Here is a 21646-nt window from a genome sequence, read left to right as displayed (position 1 = left end):
TGTGCTTTTTTAAATAACTGATATGTCATTAAAGAAAATACAATACAGCTTCTTCATTTTGTCAAATTACTACGTAATGCATTTCCTCTTTCCGGTAAAGAAGACTATAAAAAGGCGCTGCCTTTTTGGTGACAATTTCTTTCAGTCTAAGTGTGTTGTGAGGGTGACTCAGAGGGAGTGTGACTCGAAATGAAGGCGGAGTGTCGAGGGTATAGTTTGGGATTGGGCCTTTATGTTCATTTTGCACTATCCCGTAAGGTAAGCTGTAGTTATGGCGGTGTACTTTGTCAGTAAATTATCGTACGTAATATCATCCATGTACTTACACTTTTAATCCACACTGTTAGGTAAGGTGTTGAACTACATTTTGATGGAAGTTTGAGGTATTTCTTTTTACTCGTGTCTGTAGGAAAATGTTACTACTAAGAAAGGCCGATGTGTTGCAGCCGTTCCACGGAGTAAACATAATGTGGGGAAAAGTATTTGTTTTCTGTGTTTATCTTATCAGTCATGTGGGAATGTACTTTTATTTAAATTATTTATTCTGGGGAAAGTTGTTTGAGGTAGTCTCCAGCAAATCTTTGTTTGGAGTTATATTATTTTGTGTGTTATCTCTCTATTCGGTTTTGATTTCCGGCACGTTTTGTTATTTATGATGTTTATTTTGCACTATCCCGTAAGGTGCCAGAGCCAGCCAGACCCCTGTTGTGATATAAGGGGGACTGCTAGTGCCTGTGAGTAAATAAAGTGCCGCTTTGAGTCTCAGCCGCCATCCAGAACCTTGCGTCCGATGCTTCTTGCCCTCTGCAACACTCCCCATCACACATCAGAAACACAACGCAGAGTATCAGGGAGGTGTAGAGGGATTCCAGCAGCCAGCGGGTGCCCAAAACCGGGCATTACCGGCAGTGGGGGGTTACACATGTTTATATCAAAACCTAGCAGCTGCCACCGGCCCTCTTGTCACCAGCCTTCTGAGGGAGATGGGACCCTAGAGAGGAGTAGTAGGACTGATTAAGAGGAGACACCCCCCTTAATTCCAGGAGACCTGCTTCTTGTACCCTATCTTGTAAGCACAGGCCCAGAATGCCCAGGAGGACACATCCTGACATTAACTGTTGAAGCACTAACACATTGTAAGTGGCTACACACCGATAAAACTGAGGATTATAAGTAAGTACCTAATTATGGGAAGTTAGAAACTTTTATTTTTAGTTTTTATTCACTTTCTCTAGTGGACTAAGTAGGGAGTGATCAATGGAGTGTGCAACAGTAAACAAAAGCAACTGCCCAAGACACCTTCCTGTGGGAATCAAGAGCTGTCTTCATTTCATTTTGTGTTTGTAGCGGACGTGTTTCTGTAGAGTCACAGGGGAGGCGGATAATACATCAGAAGCTGTCAAGGAGCCAGCGGAGGTAGCGCCGGTAGGGTGACTGTCCACGCCACACACATCAGGCACGACACACCCAGCAATATGCACCATAAATGCTCTGGCTCCTAGCCATCATACAATCACCCATGTTGACTGTATGACAATGCTGCTATCACCTTCATCTCAGTACCACAACTGTGTTCTGTGAAATCCATTAATCTGTGCAATAGTGTTTATCATGATCATCCTGCAGTAATGCTGCAACTCTCAACTGCTGCCTTTCTCAGGTGCAATAATTTAACTCATGTACAATAATTCATGTGCAATATTCCTCTTATACTTTTATACTGTGTATTTGTAATCACTATATGCTATTTATTAGGATTTTTTCCTTAATTTTTTCTTTTAGCTTGTATAGTTTTTATTGTGGCTTCTACAGCATGATGCAAACATATTCTCATTGTACTTGTACAGTGAATATAATGACATCTTGTATCTTGTTTCATGGGGCACTAAATCTCCAGCAGCACCTCTGTGTAAATTATATCAGCATTGTGTTTTTCTCTGACGAGAGATGAAGATGTAGGGAAATGCGCCATCTAAAGGCCAGATTTTGTCATTACATGGCCTCTTTAACGGCGCGGTCTGAGGCAGCGGAATCAGTGGCCTGCCTTTCGTTTGCCTCATACGCCTGAAGCAGATGTCATTCCAACAGATTACTGATAGAGTGCAGTTCAAGTAGAACCAGGACAGTCTCACGGCTTTTAACTCTTGTTATGTTTTGACATTTCAACAAATGTACCATTACTTTAGCTTGATACTTTTGACATTTCATATTATGATGGGTTATATATGTAAGCATAAAACATTGTGGCGTAATTCTAAATTTCTCTACATGCATTGTATGCATTGGTATTACTCAATTCACTCATTCGACTTTACGGCTGTTCTGTTTTCACGTTTTTTTCTTTATTTATTGTTTTGTCTGTGCTGAGTGATCCTGACCCATATAATAAACCCATTTCATTTCAGGTTTTCAGTAAACAGTACGTTGCCGGTGACGAGATGTCACTGCCCTGTAACAGTGTAAGTGTTGTTTAGGAAGATTCCTCTGAAGATGATTGAGTTGACGATGATGATTCTGTAAATCAGTGGGCAACAGTTTGTCAACTGCAAGCTACTAGTTGCCCGCAGGGAGCCAATCAGCAGGTCTCATAACTTTTACTACAAATCAGATACATTTTACCACCTTTGTAGACGTAGCTCTCAGTGTAAATGAGGTTTGAAACCCTTGTTGTAAATACAGACGCACTCTGGGTTACGATGAGGTTATGGTCTAATTAACCTATCATAAGGTGAAAATGCATTTTAATACAGTACACCTAACCCAGCAAACATCATAGCCTAGCCTAGCGTACCTTAAGCACTTAGAACACTTATGTTAGCCTACAGTTGGGCAAAATCATTAACACATAGCCTATTTCATAATAAATTGTTGAATATCTCATGTCATTTAAGAATCGTACCCATTGTGAAGTCGAAACATTGAACATCATGTTCTGGGGAGCGTCTGTAGCAGCATAAGACATGGTGATGTCATATTACAGAAAAGTTTGTCTTTCTACTCACATGCAAGTCAATAATGGTAACAAAAACAGGAGCTAGGAGGACAGGTTATGACATCACATATGTCCAAGTCAATAACAATTATTCTAATAATATCTGTGTTTGAGGGAAGGTGTGTCTATACAGCGATCTGGACTAAGCTTACCTTGGGTTTTTGACATTGGCTGGGGTGTGTAAATCATGAGTTGAGATAAGAGCCATCCTGTGCAGTGTTGATACTGCCAAGGCGACATTTCCAGCAACAAACTTGAGATTTCTGGGATAAATGGGTTCAGCACTTGACATTTTCTGACATCGGAAGTCAAATTTTGTGACCTCAGTGTGAAAAAGCAACAATTAATGTATCATTCAAAATATGTTCTCTTTTCACCGTGTCTATGTACCAGGGCAATATGGTTATACCAGATTAGTTCATTATTTGTTTAATGGTTGAATGTCTGAGTGATTCGTTTGTTTTAATTGCGTTCCTCCTCTGTGATCCCTTTGTCTTCCTTTCTTTTGATTTAGAAATAAATTCTTCTTGTTTTTGTCCTGACTCCTGCTCCCACATCCTTTGTCTTGCACTTGTCACAGCACTACCATGTCATTTTTAAATATTTGAAATATGCATTTACATGCATGAATATCCCTTATATCCTATAAACTAAGAGCAATCCGGTAAAATTAAAAGCAATATGGCAAAAGCAATATCGTTAATGGAAAAAAAGTACACCAAAATTAAGAGCAATACGGAATATGTAAAAGTAATCCGGTAAAATGAAATGCAACATGGCCAAAGTAATGTGGTAAAATTAAAAGCAAGTCTGCAATAGGGAAAAAGCAAAAACGAAAAGAATTATTCCCTTATTTTTACTTTCTACTCATTATTTTATTCTTATTTGTATTTATTTCACCTTCTTATTCAAGATTTATTTCCGTATTCTTTTACAGACTCTCTTTTTATGGCACTCCTGTGACTCCATAGGGTTCTACCAAAATATAGAGGTATTCGTGTGGAATGCACACACCAGTGTAATCGTGTCAGAATCACAGTATGCCAAAACTTTGGTTCATTTACATGTAGGTCTAGTATATTTCCCCCCAAAAAAGCACCCTGGATCCTTAATAGTCAATACTGAAGCACATAGGAGATTCTCTTATGTTAAGACAGTAATGCAACTTTTCTTTCAGCTATTTGAATTTAGTGATCAATTGCCATTGTTGTCACACCACAGCACAACAATGAAATGTGTCCTCTGCATTTAACCCGTATGTGACATAGCAGGGGGCAGCTAATTCAGCACCCAGGGAGCAGTGCTTGGGGGCGGTACCTTGCTCAGGGTACCTCAATGGTGCCTTGCTGGTCAGGGATTCAAACCAGCAATCTAATTACAAGTGCGCTTCCCTAACCATTAAGCCACCACTGCCCACACTGCTACTCTGCTATAGCTCGTCCCAATATCAATGACATGCACACATATTGGTACACGCAGGTGTTTTACAGAACAAATACAAATAAAATGATGATACTACAATCTGGGGAGAGGGGTTGGTATATCCATTTGGTTGGGGTTAGGGTTAGGGTTAGGGTTAGATGATTCAATTTATTAATTTTGTATTTTATTTTTAGCTTCTCCCCAGTTCTGATTTATGCAATATTTTTAAAGATTCCTACAGTATTATGTTTATAAAAGACACTCTGGAAATGGCCATCCATCTGCTGCAGCTATGTGTTATTTGGGCATCTCATTAGCCTGGTCCAGCCGCTTGTGTCCTCAGCAATGAGTATCCTGTGAGCTGGATCACCCTCAGGGAACCGTGCCACACGGCCATAGTGCCATAACTGATGCTCACTCACAATACAGGTAACGTGCCTCATTCCAGACTCCCTAAGCAACCGCTCATTCGACAGAGTCAAACCAGAGGTACCCAAGGACTCTCCGAAGAGAGACAGTACCGAAAGAGTCCAGTCTTCGTCTCACTGGATAGTGTCCATGTCTCACTCAGACTCCTCGCTCAGTCTATTGAGAGCCCTGATCAGAGCCTCCATTGACTCGAATGAAGTCACAGCATCATCGGCAAAGTCAAGATCAGTAAATATTTCTTCACCAACAGATGCCCCACAACTGCTAGACCACACGACCCTACCCAACACCGAGCCATTTACCCTTATTCGCTAGGATCCGTGACACCTTAATTAGGGGGTGCTCTTTCAATAGAATCCAGTAGAGGGCGCTGTGTATGCTTAATCGAAGGCTCCGTACCTGTTTTTAGCACTTCATTTCACTAAGAGAATTGTAAAATTTTTGTAGCACTTATATTTTTTTCATATATGAATTCCACAAATCTCCCTGTAATGAAAATGGTGAAATTACCTTATTCATCTTGGGCCAGGCAAATCTGAAATGCAAAGAACATAGCAGGTATACCACTGTAAGGAAACACTAAAATTAACCTTAAAATTTCACTTGGAAATGTGGTGTCTTATTGAAATCAATGCGCACAATTACTCAAAATGCCATGTTTTCAGCTGTTATTCACGTACCTCGTATAAAACCAATCCGGTCCAGGCTAGCTTCAGTATTTTATTATAGTGCCATGCCTGCTGTGTAGTATCAATTTCGTATTTGCCTTGCCCAAAATGAATAAGACCGACTGGAATTCTGGTTTCATATTTAATTGCTCAAAATGCAATATTGCCAGGCTAGGTTCAGTGTTTCCGTAGAGTGCCACTCTTGTGGTGTACTACACATTTCATAAGTGCCTGGATCAAGATGAATAAGACCTACAAATTCCAACTGGACCTCTTATTGAAGTCAATGTGTCCACTTCCTCGCCACGCCCAGCTGCCATTTCACTGGCACAAAAGAAAATAATAATCACAGTGAGCCTGGGCAATTTCACCATTTTCATTCATATATGAAATAAATAAAAGAGCTACAAAATTATTACAATTTCTTAGTGAAATAAAATGAAAACGTTTACGTCGATTTAGAATGCACAGCGCCCTCTACTGGATTCTTTCAAAATAGCACCCTCTATTTAAGGTGCCATGGATCCTGCGAATAAGAAGCTGGCGAATAAGTAGCCAAGTTCAGCCTCGTTGAAGTATAAAACAACTACTTGCTTCTGCAAATCAACTGCCAGAAATCCGGCGTGCAACGCTGTAATTTAAAGGGACAGTAGAGAGTGCAATGATCGATAATGCTGTACCGCTGCCAGAACAACCAGACACCATTCCTACCCAAATGCCCGCTATATATATACACTCACCTAAAGGATTATTAGGAACACCTGTTCAATTTCTCATTAATGCAATTATCTAATCAACCAATCACATGGCAGTTGCTTCAATGCATTTAGGGGTGTGGTCCTGGTCAAGACAATCTCCTGAACTCCAAACTGAATGTCAGAATGGGAAAGAAAGGTGATTTAAGCAATTTTGAGCATGGCATGGTTGTTGGTGCCAGACGGGCCGGTCTGAGTATCTCACAATCTGCTCAGTTACTGGGATTTTCACGCACAACCATTTCTAGGGTTTACAAAGAATGGTGTGCAAAGGGAAAAACATCCAGTATGCTGCAGTCCTGTGGGCGAAAATGCCTTGTTGATGCTAGAGGTCAGAGGAGAATGGGCCGACTGATTCAAGCTGATAGAAGAGCAACTTTGACTGAAATAACCACTCGTTACAACCGAGGTATGCAGCAAAGCATTTGTGAAGCCACAACACGCACAACCTTGAGGCGGATGGGCTACAACAGCAGAAGACCCCACCGGGTACCACTCATCTCCACTACAAATAGGAAAAAGAGGCTACGATTTGCATGAGCTCACTAAAATTGGACAGTTGAAGACTGGAAAATGTTGCCTGGTCTGATGAGTCTCGATTTTTGTTGAGACATTCAAATGGTAGAGTCAGAATTTGGCGTAAACAGAATGAGAACATGGATCCATCATGCCTTGTTACCACTGTGCAGGCTGGTGGTGGTGGTGTAATGGTGTGGGGGATGTTTTCTTGGCACACTTTAGGCCCCTTAGTGCCAATTGGGCATCGTTTAAATGCCACGGCCTACCTGAGCATTGTTTCTGACCATGTCCATCCCTTTATGACCACCATGTACCCATCCTCTGATGGCTACTTCCAGCAGGATAATGCACCATATCACAAAGCTCGAATCATTTCAAATTGGTTTCTTGAACATGACAATGAGTTCACTGTACTAAAATGGCCCCCACAGTCACCAGATTACAACCCAATAGAGCATCTTTGGGATGTGGTGGAACGGGAGCTTCGTGCCCTGGATGTGCATCCCACAAATCTCCATCAACTGCAAGATGCTATCCTATCAATATAGGCCAACATTTCTAAAGAATGCTTTCAGCACCTTGTTGAATCAATGCCACGTAGAATTAAGGCAGTTCTGAAGGCGAAAGGGGGTCAAACACCGTATTAGTATGGTGTTCCTAATAATACTTTAGGTGAGTGTATATGACCAAAAGCCGCCTCCAGGGCTGAGGGAAGCCAATAGAATGCAAGATGGGTCAAACTGTCCACGCTTCTACACCAGCAACCGCTGATCCCATTTCAGCCGGCACTTGATTCAAGCGCCCACTTCACTAGTGATGGGAAGTTCGGCTCAATTAACTGATTCGATTCTTTCAAACTGTCCGTTGTAATGAATCGATTCTAAAACCGATTCTATGATTCACTTTTTTTCGTCTTTTTTTTGCGCCTGACCATATGACTCAACGTGGGGATTGGATAATTAATCTGTCTCAAGGTTATGTTATTTGACTGAAAGATAGCGCTGGTGTTCAACAAAAATGTTCAGCTTGACTATTCACAATAAAAAAAACAATATATAAAAAGCAGAAAGGGTGTCGATGCTGAATAAACACGCGTGTATATATAGTTCTTATTTTCTTTACTTAAGCCAAATTCATGTGCATGAGTATCACAGTTAACAACAACTGCAATATTACCAATACAATCACACATACACATACAATGAGCATGAGTAAACTTTTTATTTTATTCCTTTTAAAAACGTAACTGCATTTCCGCAGTAAACGCCGCGTGGGCTCTTGGGACCGGTTCGCAAACTGTTAGTTTGAGTCACCAACCGAGTGTCCGAAAACCCGTAAGTTCGATTCGTTCATCGAACAGGCTCTCGGGTTTTTCTAGTCAGCGAGTTACAGACCAGGTACTCGGCCGTTCGGGTGTTCTCGGCACCAGACGGAAGTCTACGAATGCAAAAGTGACGAATGTAAGTGACGAACATAAGAATAAACCTAAAAGTGATAAGACAAGCGCAGACGGAACATGAAAAATAAATCCAAAATCGTGGGGGATGCTTTAGGATGTTGAATAGCCAAAGATCAGTTTTAAAAACGTTTTAAAATAATTTTGAAAATCGATTCGTTCAGACTTCCGAATCGGTTCAACCCGTTCACTTAAAAAACCGAGTTAAAAAAGAACGATTCGTTCGCGAATCAGCCATCACTATACTTCACCATATAACGCCAGCCGCGCTCTCCAGAGGCACTTTTGCCATGTTTCTGCAGGTCCTCAGTCTAAAATTCAATAATCCAGTTTATAGCCCTTAAAATTTCATAAGTACAGTTTTGACATGACAAAAAAATATCGGATTATTAGATTACTTTTACAAATTAACTCAAGTCTCACTTTTAAATGTGTGTTTGGGGTAGTGTTACCCACACTACATTTGGGTTCGAGTTGCCAAATGGCTCCATATGGAAAATGCACAAGTTTTCATCCAAAACCTCAGAAACCTCAGCATTTGTTTTTAACATTTTCTTTGTGGGATCTCTATCCTTTTGCTTGCCTTCATTCTTATGTAAGATACTCATTCTTACATATTTGCTTCCTCCTCTCTGTTCTTCCATCAATGCTTGCTTCACCGGTGAGAATTTCACACTGCGTCTTCTTCCTGGTCCTCCCATTTGGTCTCCCCTACTCTTTAATTGTTTTCGTTTGGTGCTCTTAAAAGTATTACTTTCCTTATTGCAGTTTAATAACCAGCATAATTATCTCACAGAAGATTTTGTCCTGTAACCGTATCGGATGTTAAACATGATATTATGCAATGCTTTATTTTCTGTTCACGCACTCACAAAGGCTACTTGTGACTAACGAAGTAGCAGTGCGATAAGTTAAAGACCCTGTTAGCAAAACACCAGGACATCTTTTCCAAAGATGATTCTGATTATAGCTACACCATTGCTGTCACCCACAGTATACCAACAGGGGATGCCCTTCCCATTAAGCAGAGGCACTGTCGAGACCCACCTCAAGTGTTTCAGCAGTTTAAAAAACATGTACAAGACCTGGTTTCTCAGGGGATTCTCATGGAGAGTCGCAGCCCTTGGGCTTCTCCAACCGTTATCGTTAGAAAGAAGGACAGTAGTGTGAGGTTTTGCTGTGATTATCGCAGACTTAATCAGGTGACCTGCAAAGATGCCTACCCTCTCCCTTGAGTGGAGGATTCATTGGATGCATTGGGCAACGCGCAACTGTTCTCCACCTTGGACCTGACCTCCGGGTATTTTCAGGTAGCTATGAGTACAGCAGATCGGGATAAGACAGCAGTCACCACTCCTTTTGGTCTGTTTGAGTGGACAAGGATGCCATTTGGGTTATGCAATGCTCCTGCCACCTTCCCACGCTTGATGGGGATGGTGCTTGGTGACTTGGCCTTCGACCACCTCCTCATCTACCTTGATGACATCACTGTCTTCTCCAAGGACTTTGATAGCCATTGTGAGAGACTGGAGCTTGTCTTCAATCGACTGAGGCGACATGGTCTGATGTTGAATCCCAGTAAGTGTCATCTGCTGAAAGCCGATGTCAAGGGATAAGATTCTGTTAAATGCTTGCTGACCCCAAATACACCCTCCTGGGAGGGTGTATTCTGTTAGGTTTGGGGAGCATGGGAGAAAACTGTTAGGCTTTTAACTAAGTGGCCCAGCAGGCTTACACTTCAAGGCACCACCGTATATCAGACGACAACTGGAGCCCAGCTCACCACATCTTTCTGCATACTCACTTGACATTCTGCAGGGTAGAGTGGATTCAGACATACCTGCACTCTTAGGTACAGTGACCAAAAGTACTGGGGGTGGAGACTCAGATCTTGGGTCCCCCACCTACCTGGGAAAACCCAGTTTTCCCAGGTAGGTGGTTACTTTCACTTTCCCCCACAAGGAGAGGCGGTTGGCCTCGCTTCATACGCGCATTTTTTGCCAGCTGTGTGGTGCAGAGCTGTAGGGAAAACACATAAAATAACTGGGAGACGCAGACTGATGCAACAAAAACCAGTAAGTAGGGTGTACAGCGTACACTATAGTCTATAGCACACAGGAGTATTAGGTTATTATGTACACGTTGTTAAGTTGTCTTGTGGCAACAGACGAATTGAAACAAATGAGAATGCTGTGTGTGCACAGTGTGCAACAGCACGACAAAACATTAGCTGTCCTTCTATTAACTGCACAAGTAGTGGTGGTCATTAGCTGCTAGTTAACTGGGTAAGGGTGTCATGGGTCTGTAACTCTGTCCACCGTTTTAGGGAACATGTTTCATTTTAAAGTAAGTTACAGGGCTTTTCCCTGCCTTTCTGGAGGGCTTATATTTCACTAAAAAGTTTTTTGCCCTACTCATATTCCGGTTTCAGTTTATTTCCCACAGTTTTTTTAAATCTGTTGCCTTATGGTTCCAAGCGCTGTCACCAATCCTTGCATTTTATTATTATCTCACAGCACTTATTTAATCAGCTACCATCTCTCCTATGGACTTTTAAATGTCTACAGTCTCAGATCAACACAGCCCTACCGTCCAGCTCTATCAGCAGCAGGAGCAGCAGCAACCTCAACAGCAACATTGTGCCCCATCAGGTAAAACATAGGCTACGTTTGCTTTCCCCACCCGATGGCAGTGATATAGTATGATGCGATTCCATATTAGATCCTTGATGAATGTGGGTTGTTGTTATTCAGCCTGGTTCTATGTGCCCCTTTTTAACTTTGAGCACCCGCCCCTTCAAACATCTCTGCACAGCCCTGGTATATAGACATGATATTTGAAATGAAATCAAATGAATATAGGCAGAAGTGTCTTTATTTTTCATTTTTATGTAAATGCACTTAGAGATAAAAAACATGGAAGGAGCTTTGCTGCTGATATGGAGATGCCCTTGTCTGTCTCCTGCGTGGATGAAGGCAGTGCATGGTCACATCAATGAGGCAGTCGCTCTGTAGTCCTGCAGTTTCTGGTGCAGTGTGGCCATGGTCCACCTAAAACGCCTAAACTTTCTTGAAGATTCTCTTTGCAGTGACTCCATCATAGCTGAAAGTCTGAGGAAAAGAACAGGAAAGACATTTTTTTCGGGCCGTCAGCTGAAGTGCTGTCGTTATTCAAAGTCATGCTGAGTGTACTGAGGAATGCATTTACATGATAGCTTTTATTAGGAAATATGCCTTTTTGTATGTGTGGCTATTTTAGAAGAATTTAAAAAAGAAAAATCGTGGTTTTGTAAGTAGTGGGCTCATAGATTGTCACATTTCTCTACTGTAATAAACACAGGAAAGGCTTTGTTATCGGAAGACAGTGTTGTTAGGGTTGTGTTCAACTTTGTGTGAGGAAATTAACTTTTTTCCCAAGTGAATCAAGACAAAAAACAGCAAGTTGTTCCCTAATTTGCAAGAAATGGGGAACTAATTTTATACAAGATGTGAGTGCACATTTCACAATGTAATATTACACAATAGTGTTTAATCACACAGAAAGGAAGTAAAATCTGTGCATGTAACAGAAATATTTATTAATGACATATTTCAGATCACATGGAATCCTTGTACTCATGCTCTGCATCTTGGTTTTTATGGACTCAGCACACATGACTCTCCTGTCCCTCCTTCCAGCCTTGAAGACCACCATGGGAACATCTCACCATGAGAAAAGACACGCTCACCTGCACAAGTTTGTTCCCAGTCACTTCTTTTTTGGCGAGATACGGTTTTCCGTCGCCTTTCCCCGTGAAGGTTCCGTTGAGTATGTTCCCATCAAGGACCCATGTGCCCTTTATGCCAGAAAGGTGATGTTTGACAATTTCAGGCAACAAAGGCAGTTACCAGCGGTACATTCAGTGAAAGGGTTGTGTCGAAATATGGCAGGAATACTGCTGAGTGTGGCATTTGTGTTAGACACTGTATGTTTGAGATGCCTGTGTGCCAAAATTCTTAAATAAGGCCCAAGCACTAGTAGGATTGTGTTAGGAAATATTGTTTAATTTGTAATTTGCTTTTTAATTTTTTTCCTGAAAGCTTTAGGCAATTTAAATGCTCAGATTATGGGACTAATTGCATGTATTAGGTATTAGTGTCTTCATTAGGTTCCTGTTACAAAAGCAGAATCTCCTTTTAAAAGCAGATTATTTTCTTACTTTGATCACTGTTCCACCTGCTAGCTCATGGTCAAACGGGACTCCCAGAGTGAAAGAATGGTCCTTCTTCTGGGAGGACTCCTTTATGTAGAAATTGTCGTTGGTCTGCTGAACCGTTACTGTCAGGTTATCATTGTCAGCCAGCTTCTTCTTCACATCTTTGACACCTGTGGGTCAGCGTGATGAGGCAGCTTTTACACGGCTGTATCTGAACAATGCCGTGTAAAAATAATTCTGATTTTGATTAGCGAAATCTTCGCAGAATCCTGATAACATGCACCCGGTCACCTGATGCTTATAAATAATTAGAAATCATAAAAATCGTTATTAATTGAATAGACTCACCCATCTGTGTCATCAGTTTGTCAAAGTTTTCGCTGTGCTCCAATTTCCAGGTTCCGTTGAAAGTCATGGTCATCAGTTGGAGAGCACTATTGAGCTGAATGCTGCGTCTGTGCAGGGCTTGTCTTTTTAAGTACACTCCTATATGACTGTCACGCCCTGCTTATCTAACCCTCTAATGGGCCACACCTACAGTATTATGCATTTGTTTATCCTCTTGTTCCTGCCCTTGTGTAATGCATTCCATCTGCCTCTTGATCTGCTCCCTTGTTAGTCTCTGTATAAAGGTGCCTCCCAGGTCTGTGTTCCCCAGTCCTGACATTAATGTTGTCGCTCCAGTGTGGCTCCCCTTTGCCCTTCCTCCTTGCTTGATCCCATGCGATCCAGTTTGTTTCTATTCAGTTCTTAGTTAATAAAACCTTGTTTATTCCAGCTCCCGCATCCTTCATCCCGCTCATCACAACAATGAGTCATTGTAACTACAATTATTTGGCTTTGGAGTCAAACTGAAAATTGTTGCATTTCATGTCTGGGTGACTGCATGTAAAAGCACTGAAAAGGGGGGGGAAACTTCACACATGTCAATGGGTACCAAGGATGGTTCATTTTTATCTTTGCATCAAGGGCAATGTCCTGGAATTAGACATGTAATGGCATGAAATGGTTCATCCTGACATTTCGCAAAACACTTCAAAGAAGACATTTCTCAGTGGAAAACATTTGGCATGAGCATCTCTCACAATTAGAGTGATTCTTGTCATGTGACTTCTCAGCTTCCCACTGAATTACGTGAGGACTGCCTACCAAGACAGTGGTGGAAGCGAACGAATTTGTTTAGTTTTTACCATAAATTGAATTTTGCGTTCTTCGAATGTTCTGCTGTCACCTGGCATGTTGGCACAGAAGATAGCATCGTTATGCTCAAGTCCGAGTTAAGACCACATCTTTAACAAATCGAGTCTGACTGCAACGGGGGGGGGTGAGTCTGAGACGGGACTTAGTCCATTACGGGAGCTGGGTAGCTGAATCCAAGTCTGCACAAGCTCAGTTCTAGACCCTGAATCTGAATTCAAGCAATATAAATTGAAGACTAAACAAATACCTCAAATCTTTATATTTAAATAATTCAAAATGACAACCAAATAGGAAATTAAATTTTTGACTAAAAAAAAAAAAAACGATTTGCCCAACACAGTGGTAACAGAAACACACCTCCACTGCATCCTGTTGTAATTATTAATTTCATTGTAACATGTCTGAATTCTGCTGGACACATTTAAAATTAGTTCTGGAACCAAAGAATATGCAAAGTGAGGGTAGATATTTATTTGGCAAACTTTTAATTGAACTTTTTGTAATTATCTTAAAAATACACAAATTGTACATAAAGATGTTCAGTGGAAGATCTACAATGAAACACACCAGGTATGATATCTATGATGGGACTCAATAACAAAAACATATTCCTTTGAGAAGCACAAGTGCTGTGAGCATTTTATGGCTTTAACATGCACGGTGGGGAAAAAGTTTGATTCCTATTGCTAGTTTGATTCCTGATGCAGACATGCACTTCGGACTCGGATGGACTCTGGAAAGTTTTTTTTGAACCACAAGCGTCAAGACAAAAAAGCAAAAATTCACCTGTGTGACGAGTCCATTCACATGTGTACCTGAGACCGGACCTGAGTACCGCAGCTCTGCAGATGGAACCCCAGGGATTTCTGTGTGCCACTGGGGTGCCTCAGGCTGCCCAAACTTGCTCTGTGCTTGTCTGCTCCTGCAGAAGGGCAGACTCTCAGAGATGCTCACCGCAGCTGCTATGTGGGGTGTGGGGGAGGGGATTATCTGACCCCCGAGGGAGTCTAAGGTGTCATCAAAGCTCAGATGAATAATATCTATTAATATTCTCCCATAATGAAGAGTTATTAAAGCATACTGAAAGTTACATTAGTCAAGTTAATTTGACAGTTAATAAAAACATACCTGTATTCGGGCATATACAGTGGGTACGGAAAGTATTCAGACCCCCTTCAATTTTTCACTCTTTGTTATATTGCAGCCATTTGCTAAAATCATTTAAAATATTTTTTTTCCTCATTAATGTACACACAGCACCCCATATTGACAGGCAAAAAAAAGAATTTTTGAAATTGTTGCAGATTTATTAAAAAAGAAAAACTGAAATATCACATGGTCCTAAGTTTCAGAACCTTTGCTGTGACACTCATATATTTAACTCAGGTGCTTTCCATTTCTTCTGATCATCCTTCATTCATTCGAGTCCAGCTGTGTTTGATTATACTGATTGGACTTGATTAGGAAAGCCACACACCTGTCTATATAAGACCTTACAGCTCACAATGCATGTCAGAGCAAATGAGAATCATGAGGTCAAAGGAACTGCCTGAAGAGCTCAGAGACAGAATTGTGGCAAGGCACAGATCTGGCCAAGGTTACAAAAAAATTTTCTGCTGTACTTAAGGTTCCCAAGAGCACAGTGGCCTCCATAATCCTTAAATGGAAGATGTTTGGGACGACCAGAACCCTTCCTAGAGCTGGCCGTCCGGCCAAGCTGAGCTACCGGGGGAGAAGAGCCTTGGTGAGAGAGGTAAAGAAGAACCCAAAGATCACTTTGGCTGAGCTCCAGAGATGCAGTCAGGAGATGGGGGGGAAAAAGTTGCAGAAAGTCAACTATCACTGCAGCCCTCCACCAGGCAGGGCTTTATGGCAGAGTGGCCTGTCGGAAGCCTCTCCTCAGTGCAAGACACATGACGGCCCGCATGGAGTTTGCTAAAAGACACCTGAAGGACTCTGAGATGGTGAGAAATAAGATTCTCTGGTCTGATGAGACCAAGATAGAACTTTTTGGCCTTAATTCTAAGCGGTATGTGTGGAGACAATCAGGCACTGCTCATCACTTGTCCAATACAGTCCCCACAGTGAAGCATGGCGGTGGCAGCATCATGCTGTGGGGGTGTTTTTCAGCTGCAGGGACAGGACGACTGGTTGCAATCGAGGGAAAGATGAATGCAGCCAAGTACAGGGATATCCTGGACAAAAACCTTCTCCAGAGTGCTAAGGACCTCAGACTGGGCCGAAGGTTTACCTTCCAACAAGACAATGACCCTAAGCACACAGCTAAAATAACGAAGGAGTGGCTTCACAACAACTCTGTGACTGTTCTTGAATTGCCCAGCCAGATCCCTGACTTAAACCCAATTGAGCATCTCTGGAGAGACCTAAAAATGGCTGTCCACCAACGTTTACCATCCAACCTGACAGAACTGGAGAGGATCTACAAGGAGGAATGGCAGAGGATCCCCAAATCCAGGCGTGAAAAACTTGTTGCATCTTTCCCAAGAAGACTCATGGCTGTATTAGCTCAAAAGGGTGCTTCTACTACATACTGAGCAAAGGGTCTGAATACTTAGGACCATGTGATTTTTCAGTTTTTCTTTTTTAATAAATCTGAAACAATTTCAAAAATTCTTTTTTTTGTCTGTCAATATGGGGTGCTGTGTGTACATTAATGAGGAAAAAAAATATTTTTTTTCCTTTTTTTTTTTATACAGCAAGATAGGGAGCATCAGGGCTCTTGGGAATATTGGGAATGCCATACAGCCCTTTCCAGTAACCTCATGATCACCCATGCTCTCCCAGTCCATCTACTGACTTCAGATGAAGAGTCACCAGAGACACGGTCAACATTCCCTCCGCAGACAGACACAGTGCTGATGGCTGTGCCCAAGAGGTCATTAAAGGCCTGAACCTTGGTTTTTATCCAGGACACTTGCAAGTCCAGACACACTCCTCATTCAGTCTCTCGAGAGCACCAATCAGAGCCTCCATTGACTCCATTGAAGATCACAGCATCGTCGACAAGGTTAAGATCAGTGAATCTTTCTTCACCAAAGGATGCCTCGCAACTGCTGGAACAGAGTTGGGGCAAGAACATGCCCCTGATGAACCCCAAACTCAACTGGAAAGAAAGCAGAGGTTCTCCCTCCACTCTGCACAGCATTCACAGTGCCAGTGTACAGGCCTGCCATAATATCCAGCAACTTCAGGCGGATCCTGCGAAGTCTCAGGATGTCCCACAGGGCAGTTCGATCAACTGAGTAAAATGCTTTATGAAAATTTACAAAGGCTGCAAAAAACCTTTGCTGATATTTGCTTTTGCTCTCAATGAGAACCTTCAGTCCCAGCAAGTGATCATGGATCCTGTTAAGGATGATGCTAGCAAGGGCCTAACCTGGCACTGAGAGCAGAGTTATCTCCCTGTAGTTGCCACAATCCAGGCGATCACCCTTCCCTTTCCAGAGAGGGGTGACAAGTCCCATTTTCCAAAATGGCAAAGTCCTTTTATCTTTGAAGACATGAGGTAGTTAATCTGTGCCCTGCCATTCAAAACTTCAGAGCGAGATGGCCTGTCTTGTTTAATGAGACTCAGGTCAGTCTCATTCTCAATATATGCATAATGTTCTAATGGCTTTATTTGTGCTGCATAGATGTTCATTTTGACATTTACTTTTTGGTGGAGAGTGTCCTGACCTCCTGCCTCACTGTGTGCTTTGGCAGCTGCACTGTGGCAGAGAAGGAGGCGCTACAGAGGGCGGTAAAATCTGCCCAGAGGACCATCGGGTGCAGCTTACCACCCATCGGGGGCATTTACATCACCAGATGCAGGGGAAAAGCCTCCTGCATCCTTCATGACCCCACCCACCCTGCACATGCACTGTGCACCCCCCCTGCCATCGGGAAGGAGGCTACGCTGCATCCGAGCAAAAACATCCAGACTGAGAATCAGCTTCTATCCAGTTGCAGTCAGACTTTGTAACTGCTCCACCACACAAGTACAATTTGCACTATAATTTGTCTTGATTTTGCACTATAATTACTTGCCTTGATTTTGCACTATAATTACTTGCCTTGATTTTGCACTATAATTACTTGCCTTGTCACTCTGTCACTTACCCTTGAAATTGCACTGATCATTCAAAGTTGCTGCTGCCATACTGTACATTACTTTTTAATTTTTACGTCAGAGGTTTTACTTTAGTTCATTTCACTTCCAGTTCAGATATTTTACTCCAGCATTTTACTATTTATTTAATCTATTTATTGTGTAGTAGCACGCTGCACGCACCAAGACCTGAGAATCTGTGTTTCGTTCTAATCATGTCAAGTGGTTTGAATGACAATAAAGCTGATTCTGATTCTGATTCAGATAAATGAGGAACAAAGGAGGGTGCGCAGGGACAAAGACTCGACCCTTTCTGGATTCGCTGACACAGGTACACATACATGAAAAACAATAAATGCATTTCCTCTATTACAACACCTAATTCATAATGATTCGAAGTAGCATTACTGTTCACAGAGCCACAGTATTGAGACCAGATGGGATGACATCATCCGGAGTGTCACAGTGTACCTTGGAGAGAGGGGAGATTACCAGGTCAGTCCTAGAGAGTCCATAGGAATGCTGTAGTTAGTGCTCCATGAAGTTACAATGATTCATAAATGTGTATAATTAAAAATGTCTCACTTTGCTTTACTTGTATTAATAGATTAAAACTGAGTTCCCACGTGTCCTGGAAAATGAAAAATTGTCGATATGTCCTGGAAAATAAATTAAATAGGTTATCCTGGATCTTTACATGCACGATAAAAATATGACCTAGTCATTTTTTGAAGGTGTGGGGTTTTATAAAACTTGACTGCAGTATTTGTATTTCAGAAGGCTAATGCCAAACCTAAATCCCACTTTTTTGTAGCAACTGCAAGTGTATCTGGTAGGAATGATTGTATTTGCCTGCAAAATTATTCATTTTTGATTCCATCCATCCATCCATTCGACTATCGATCTCACCCTCCTCTCCAGTACCCCGGAATAGACTTTCCCAGGGAGGCTGAGAAGTGTGATCCCCCTGTAGTTTGATCACACCCTCCGGTCCCCTTTCTTAAATAAGGGACCACCACCCCGGTCTGCCAATCCAGCGGCACTGTCCCTGACCTCCACGCGCTGTTGAGAAGGCGTGTCAGCCACGACAGCCCCACAACATCCAGAGCCTTCAGGTACTCCGGGCGGATCTCATCCGCCCCCAGGACCCGGCCGCCACGGCGCTCTTTAACCACCCTGGCCACCTCAACCCCAGCGATGGGCAAGTCCACCCCAGCCCCCTCGGGCCCTGTGCCCTCAGATGTCTCAAAGGCGGTGTGCGTAGATGTATCGAACGATTTGCCAGAACCTTTTTGAGGCTGACCGAAAGTCACTTTCCATGGCCTCACCAGCCTGGGTACTCTGAACTGTCATTCGGCGCATAACAGTCAGACAGTCAGAGACCTCTCCCTGTCTCGCGCAGGGAGACAGCCCTCTCGTTCACCGGTGTAAACTCCGATGTTAATGCATCGAGCTGTGGGGCCACCAATAGCCCCACCCCAGCCCGGCGTCACTCACTCGCCGCAACTCCAGAAGAAAAGAGCATCGAGCCCCTCTCCCGAAGATTGGTTCCATTAATTTTTAACTTTTAAAATTTTTTATTGAATCAATGACTGAATCAATCAATCAATTAATTAATACATTATTTTTTGTGGGGGGGCGGCTTAACGTGGAAATTATGTTTACCTAACTCACAACTACCAAGCAGGTAAACATGTAAAACATCTAAATGTTATTTTACGGACACATAAAAGATGCACACCGTTGTTGAGAAGCCTGGTGATGTTCTCAGTTTCTGTGTTTGGCATGCTTTGTAACAATGCAAGCTAATTCATCTGTTGTTTCCTGTACTACACTTCATCCAACAAGCTGCAGTTACAGTACTTTTTAATCAGTTGATAATTTGTGAATTTACTGGAATATGGTGAAACTCCTGTTTTCAAGTGACAATTTCAAGAAGACATCTTTGCCTTTTATTAGCACAAAAACTGTGTAATATCAAGTAACACCATATTCATGTTGAATAACTGAGGGTCAGAGTGACAGTTTTATAGGTGTGTTTTCAGTAGCGGTTTAGTCTTGGGCGCTAACTTTGCCTGTCATAGCTGGTCCTCAAGGGAAACAAACTTCCATGGGAATTAAAAGCAAGTTATTTAACACATCAAGATCTATGCTTGCATAGACAGGTTGAAGATATTTGTCACAGGCGGTATTAGCTAGTTTAAAGCTGCTGCGATGGCTACTTTGACTTAAGTGATGTGTGGCTTGCACTGACTGACTGGCATTTAGTTTGGTGTAATAAATAGAATTTGTAACTGTATTAGATGCTTAAATTAGCCACATGCTTGACTAAGGGTATATTCATGCTGCACATGACGTGATATTTATTTTCTCTCTGTTCCCCTGTATCTTTTCACAATTCTTTGCACAGTTTTTTGCTACTTGGCATTGAAAATGGGTTTGAGAGGGTCAATTGTTGTGTAGGGAATTTACCATACTTTTACTGATGAAATCAAGGGAGTTGACAATATTGGTAGAACTGAAATTGATAGCTAATAGTAGAACTATTGTTCCACCAGGCAGCCATAGCGAGAATCCACTGAAGAGCTTCTGTAAGTCCCCTTTCGGTCATTTTTATATATTGGGCAAATATCTCCATTTCATGGTTATTGTTTATTGTTTATCAGTGTGTTCTCTATGCTATTGAATTGATCTATACATCAATAAAAAAACAATGTTGTGTAGTTTGAATATGAAACAGTAATATACTAAAACAGGGGTGTTCAACTCCAGTCCTGGAGTAAATGTGGGGAAGCAATTAAAAAGGTCAATAAGATGTTGGGTTACATCTCTAAGTGTGTGGAGTCAAATGAGGTGATGCTACGATTATACAATTCCTTGGTAACACCCCGACTAGACAATTAATCTATAAGACTGGTCACTTAATCTTAAAAAGGACATTGCTGCCTTAGAACGGGTGCAATGGAAGCAATGTCTTATGAGGAGAGGTTAACTGAGTTTAATCTGTTCAGCCTCGAGCAAAGATACTAAGCGGGGACATCCAGGTATATACGATAACAGGTCTGAATGTTGTTCAGCCAAATAGTTACTTCAATATTAGTTCAAAAACAAGATCTCATGGCCATAGGTGGAAAATGGCGGGAGAACATTTTACACTGGATTTGAGAAAGCACTTCTTTACACAGTGTGTAGTTAGAGTATGGAATAGTCTTCCTGTTAGTGTAGTGCAAGCTAAAACCTTGGATTCGTTTAAATCACAGCTAGATAAGATTTTAACAACTCTGAGATATTAGTTGCATTCTCCCCAAACGAGCTTGATGGGTAGAATGGCCTCCTCTCATTTGTAAATTTCTTATGTTCTGTAATTAAATCAAAAGGTGCATCAACAAAGTATTAGTTTAAGGGTGTGCACACTTATGCAACTGGCTTCTTGTATATTTTTTATTTTTTGTCCCGCAAACAGAGTTATTTGTTTTTTAATTGAATTGTACAGCTTATATGTCATATTAAAGGTGGGAAAATTTAGAAATGATTTAACAGCGGTGTGCACACTTTTAATATCTACTGTAGTTGCTCAACAGCCAAATAATTGCAGTTGTAAAAACTCATGTAGGAGTGTTCGGTGCGAATGAAACATGTACACACCCCTGTTAAAATGCCAGGTTTTTGTGATGTGAAAAAAGAGAACACAAAAAATGTGTGAATGCACTTAATCGCCTTAATTATTCTGGAACAGTTGAGTATGTACACGTTTTTTTTGGTGTCATTTTTATGTTGATATTTAAGCACACCCTTCAGTTGATGCCAAAAAGGATGAATTAATGAGGGCGTGTTACTGCTTCCCTCTAGGGCTGTATTTCCAAGAATAGTCATGAATAGTCATGTAGAAGGAGGTGTTCTTT

General features: G+C 41.7%; 2 protein-coding genes and 1 long non-coding RNA gene across 3 annotated transcripts in view; 2 read left to right on the top strand and 1 right to left on the bottom strand.

The window, feature by feature from the left end:
* Positions 1-10207: 10207 nt before the first annotated feature.
* On the top strand, positions 10208-12578 carry LOC140577666 (uncharacterized). Its single transcript, XR_011981811.1, has 2 exons — positions 10208-10316; positions 10758-12578. It is a non-coding gene; the product is annotated as an uncharacterized lncRNA (long non-coding RNA).
* On the bottom strand, positions 11098-12939 carry LOC111842601 (fatty acid-binding protein, intestinal-like). Its single transcript, XM_023809343.2, has 4 exons — positions 12785-12939; positions 12440-12606; positions 11969-12076; positions 11098-11351 (listed from the first exon to the last, which is right to left on the bottom strand). Exons 1-4 carry the CDS (start codon positions 12855-12857, stop codon positions 11301-11303), a joined length of 399 nt encoding a protein of 132 aa, XP_023665111.2. The 5' UTR covers positions 12858-12939; the 3' UTR covers positions 11098-11300.
* Positions 12940-17876: 4937 nt separating this feature from the next.
* The window catches only part of LOC111842593 (doublesex- and mab-3-related transcription factor A1), a 48684-nt gene continuing 44914 nt past the window's right edge, over positions 17877-21646 (top strand). Inside the window, exons 1-2 of the mRNA XM_023809335.2 lie at positions 17877-18075; positions 18162-18239. Of these exons, the coding sequence (XP_023665103.1) occupies positions 18187-18239 (53 nt within the window). The 5' untranslated portion in view covers positions 17877-18075; positions 18162-18186. The remainder of the gene's footprint in view (positions 18076-18161; positions 18240-21646) is intronic.

This window comes from Paramormyrops kingsleyae, chromosome 12 (assembly GCF_048594095.1).
Source record: "Paramormyrops kingsleyae isolate MSU_618 chromosome 12, PKINGS_0.4, whole genome shotgun sequence".
In the NCBI taxonomy this organism is placed as follows: domain Eukaryota; kingdom Metazoa; phylum Chordata; class Actinopteri; order Osteoglossiformes; family Mormyridae; genus Paramormyrops; species Paramormyrops kingsleyae.
The sequence above is the reverse complement of the archived record's forward strand: the minus strand, read 5'-3'. Positions and strand labels throughout refer to the sequence as shown.

Bases quoted from the DNA above. Each gene is read 5' to 3' on its own strand.
- LOC111842601 (XM_023809343.2), bottom strand. From the start codon at position 12,857: ATGACCATGACTTTCAACGGAACCTGGAAATTGGAGCACAGCGAAAAC. The intron at 12,607-12,784 runs GTGAGTCTATTC...GCTGACCCACAG, and splicing joins CAAACTGATGACACAGATGG to GTGTCAAAGATGTGAAGAAG. The intron at 12,077-12,439 runs GTAAGAAAATAA...TCTGGCATAAAG, and splicing joins CAGGTGGAACAGTGATCAAA to GGCACATGGGTCCTTGATGG.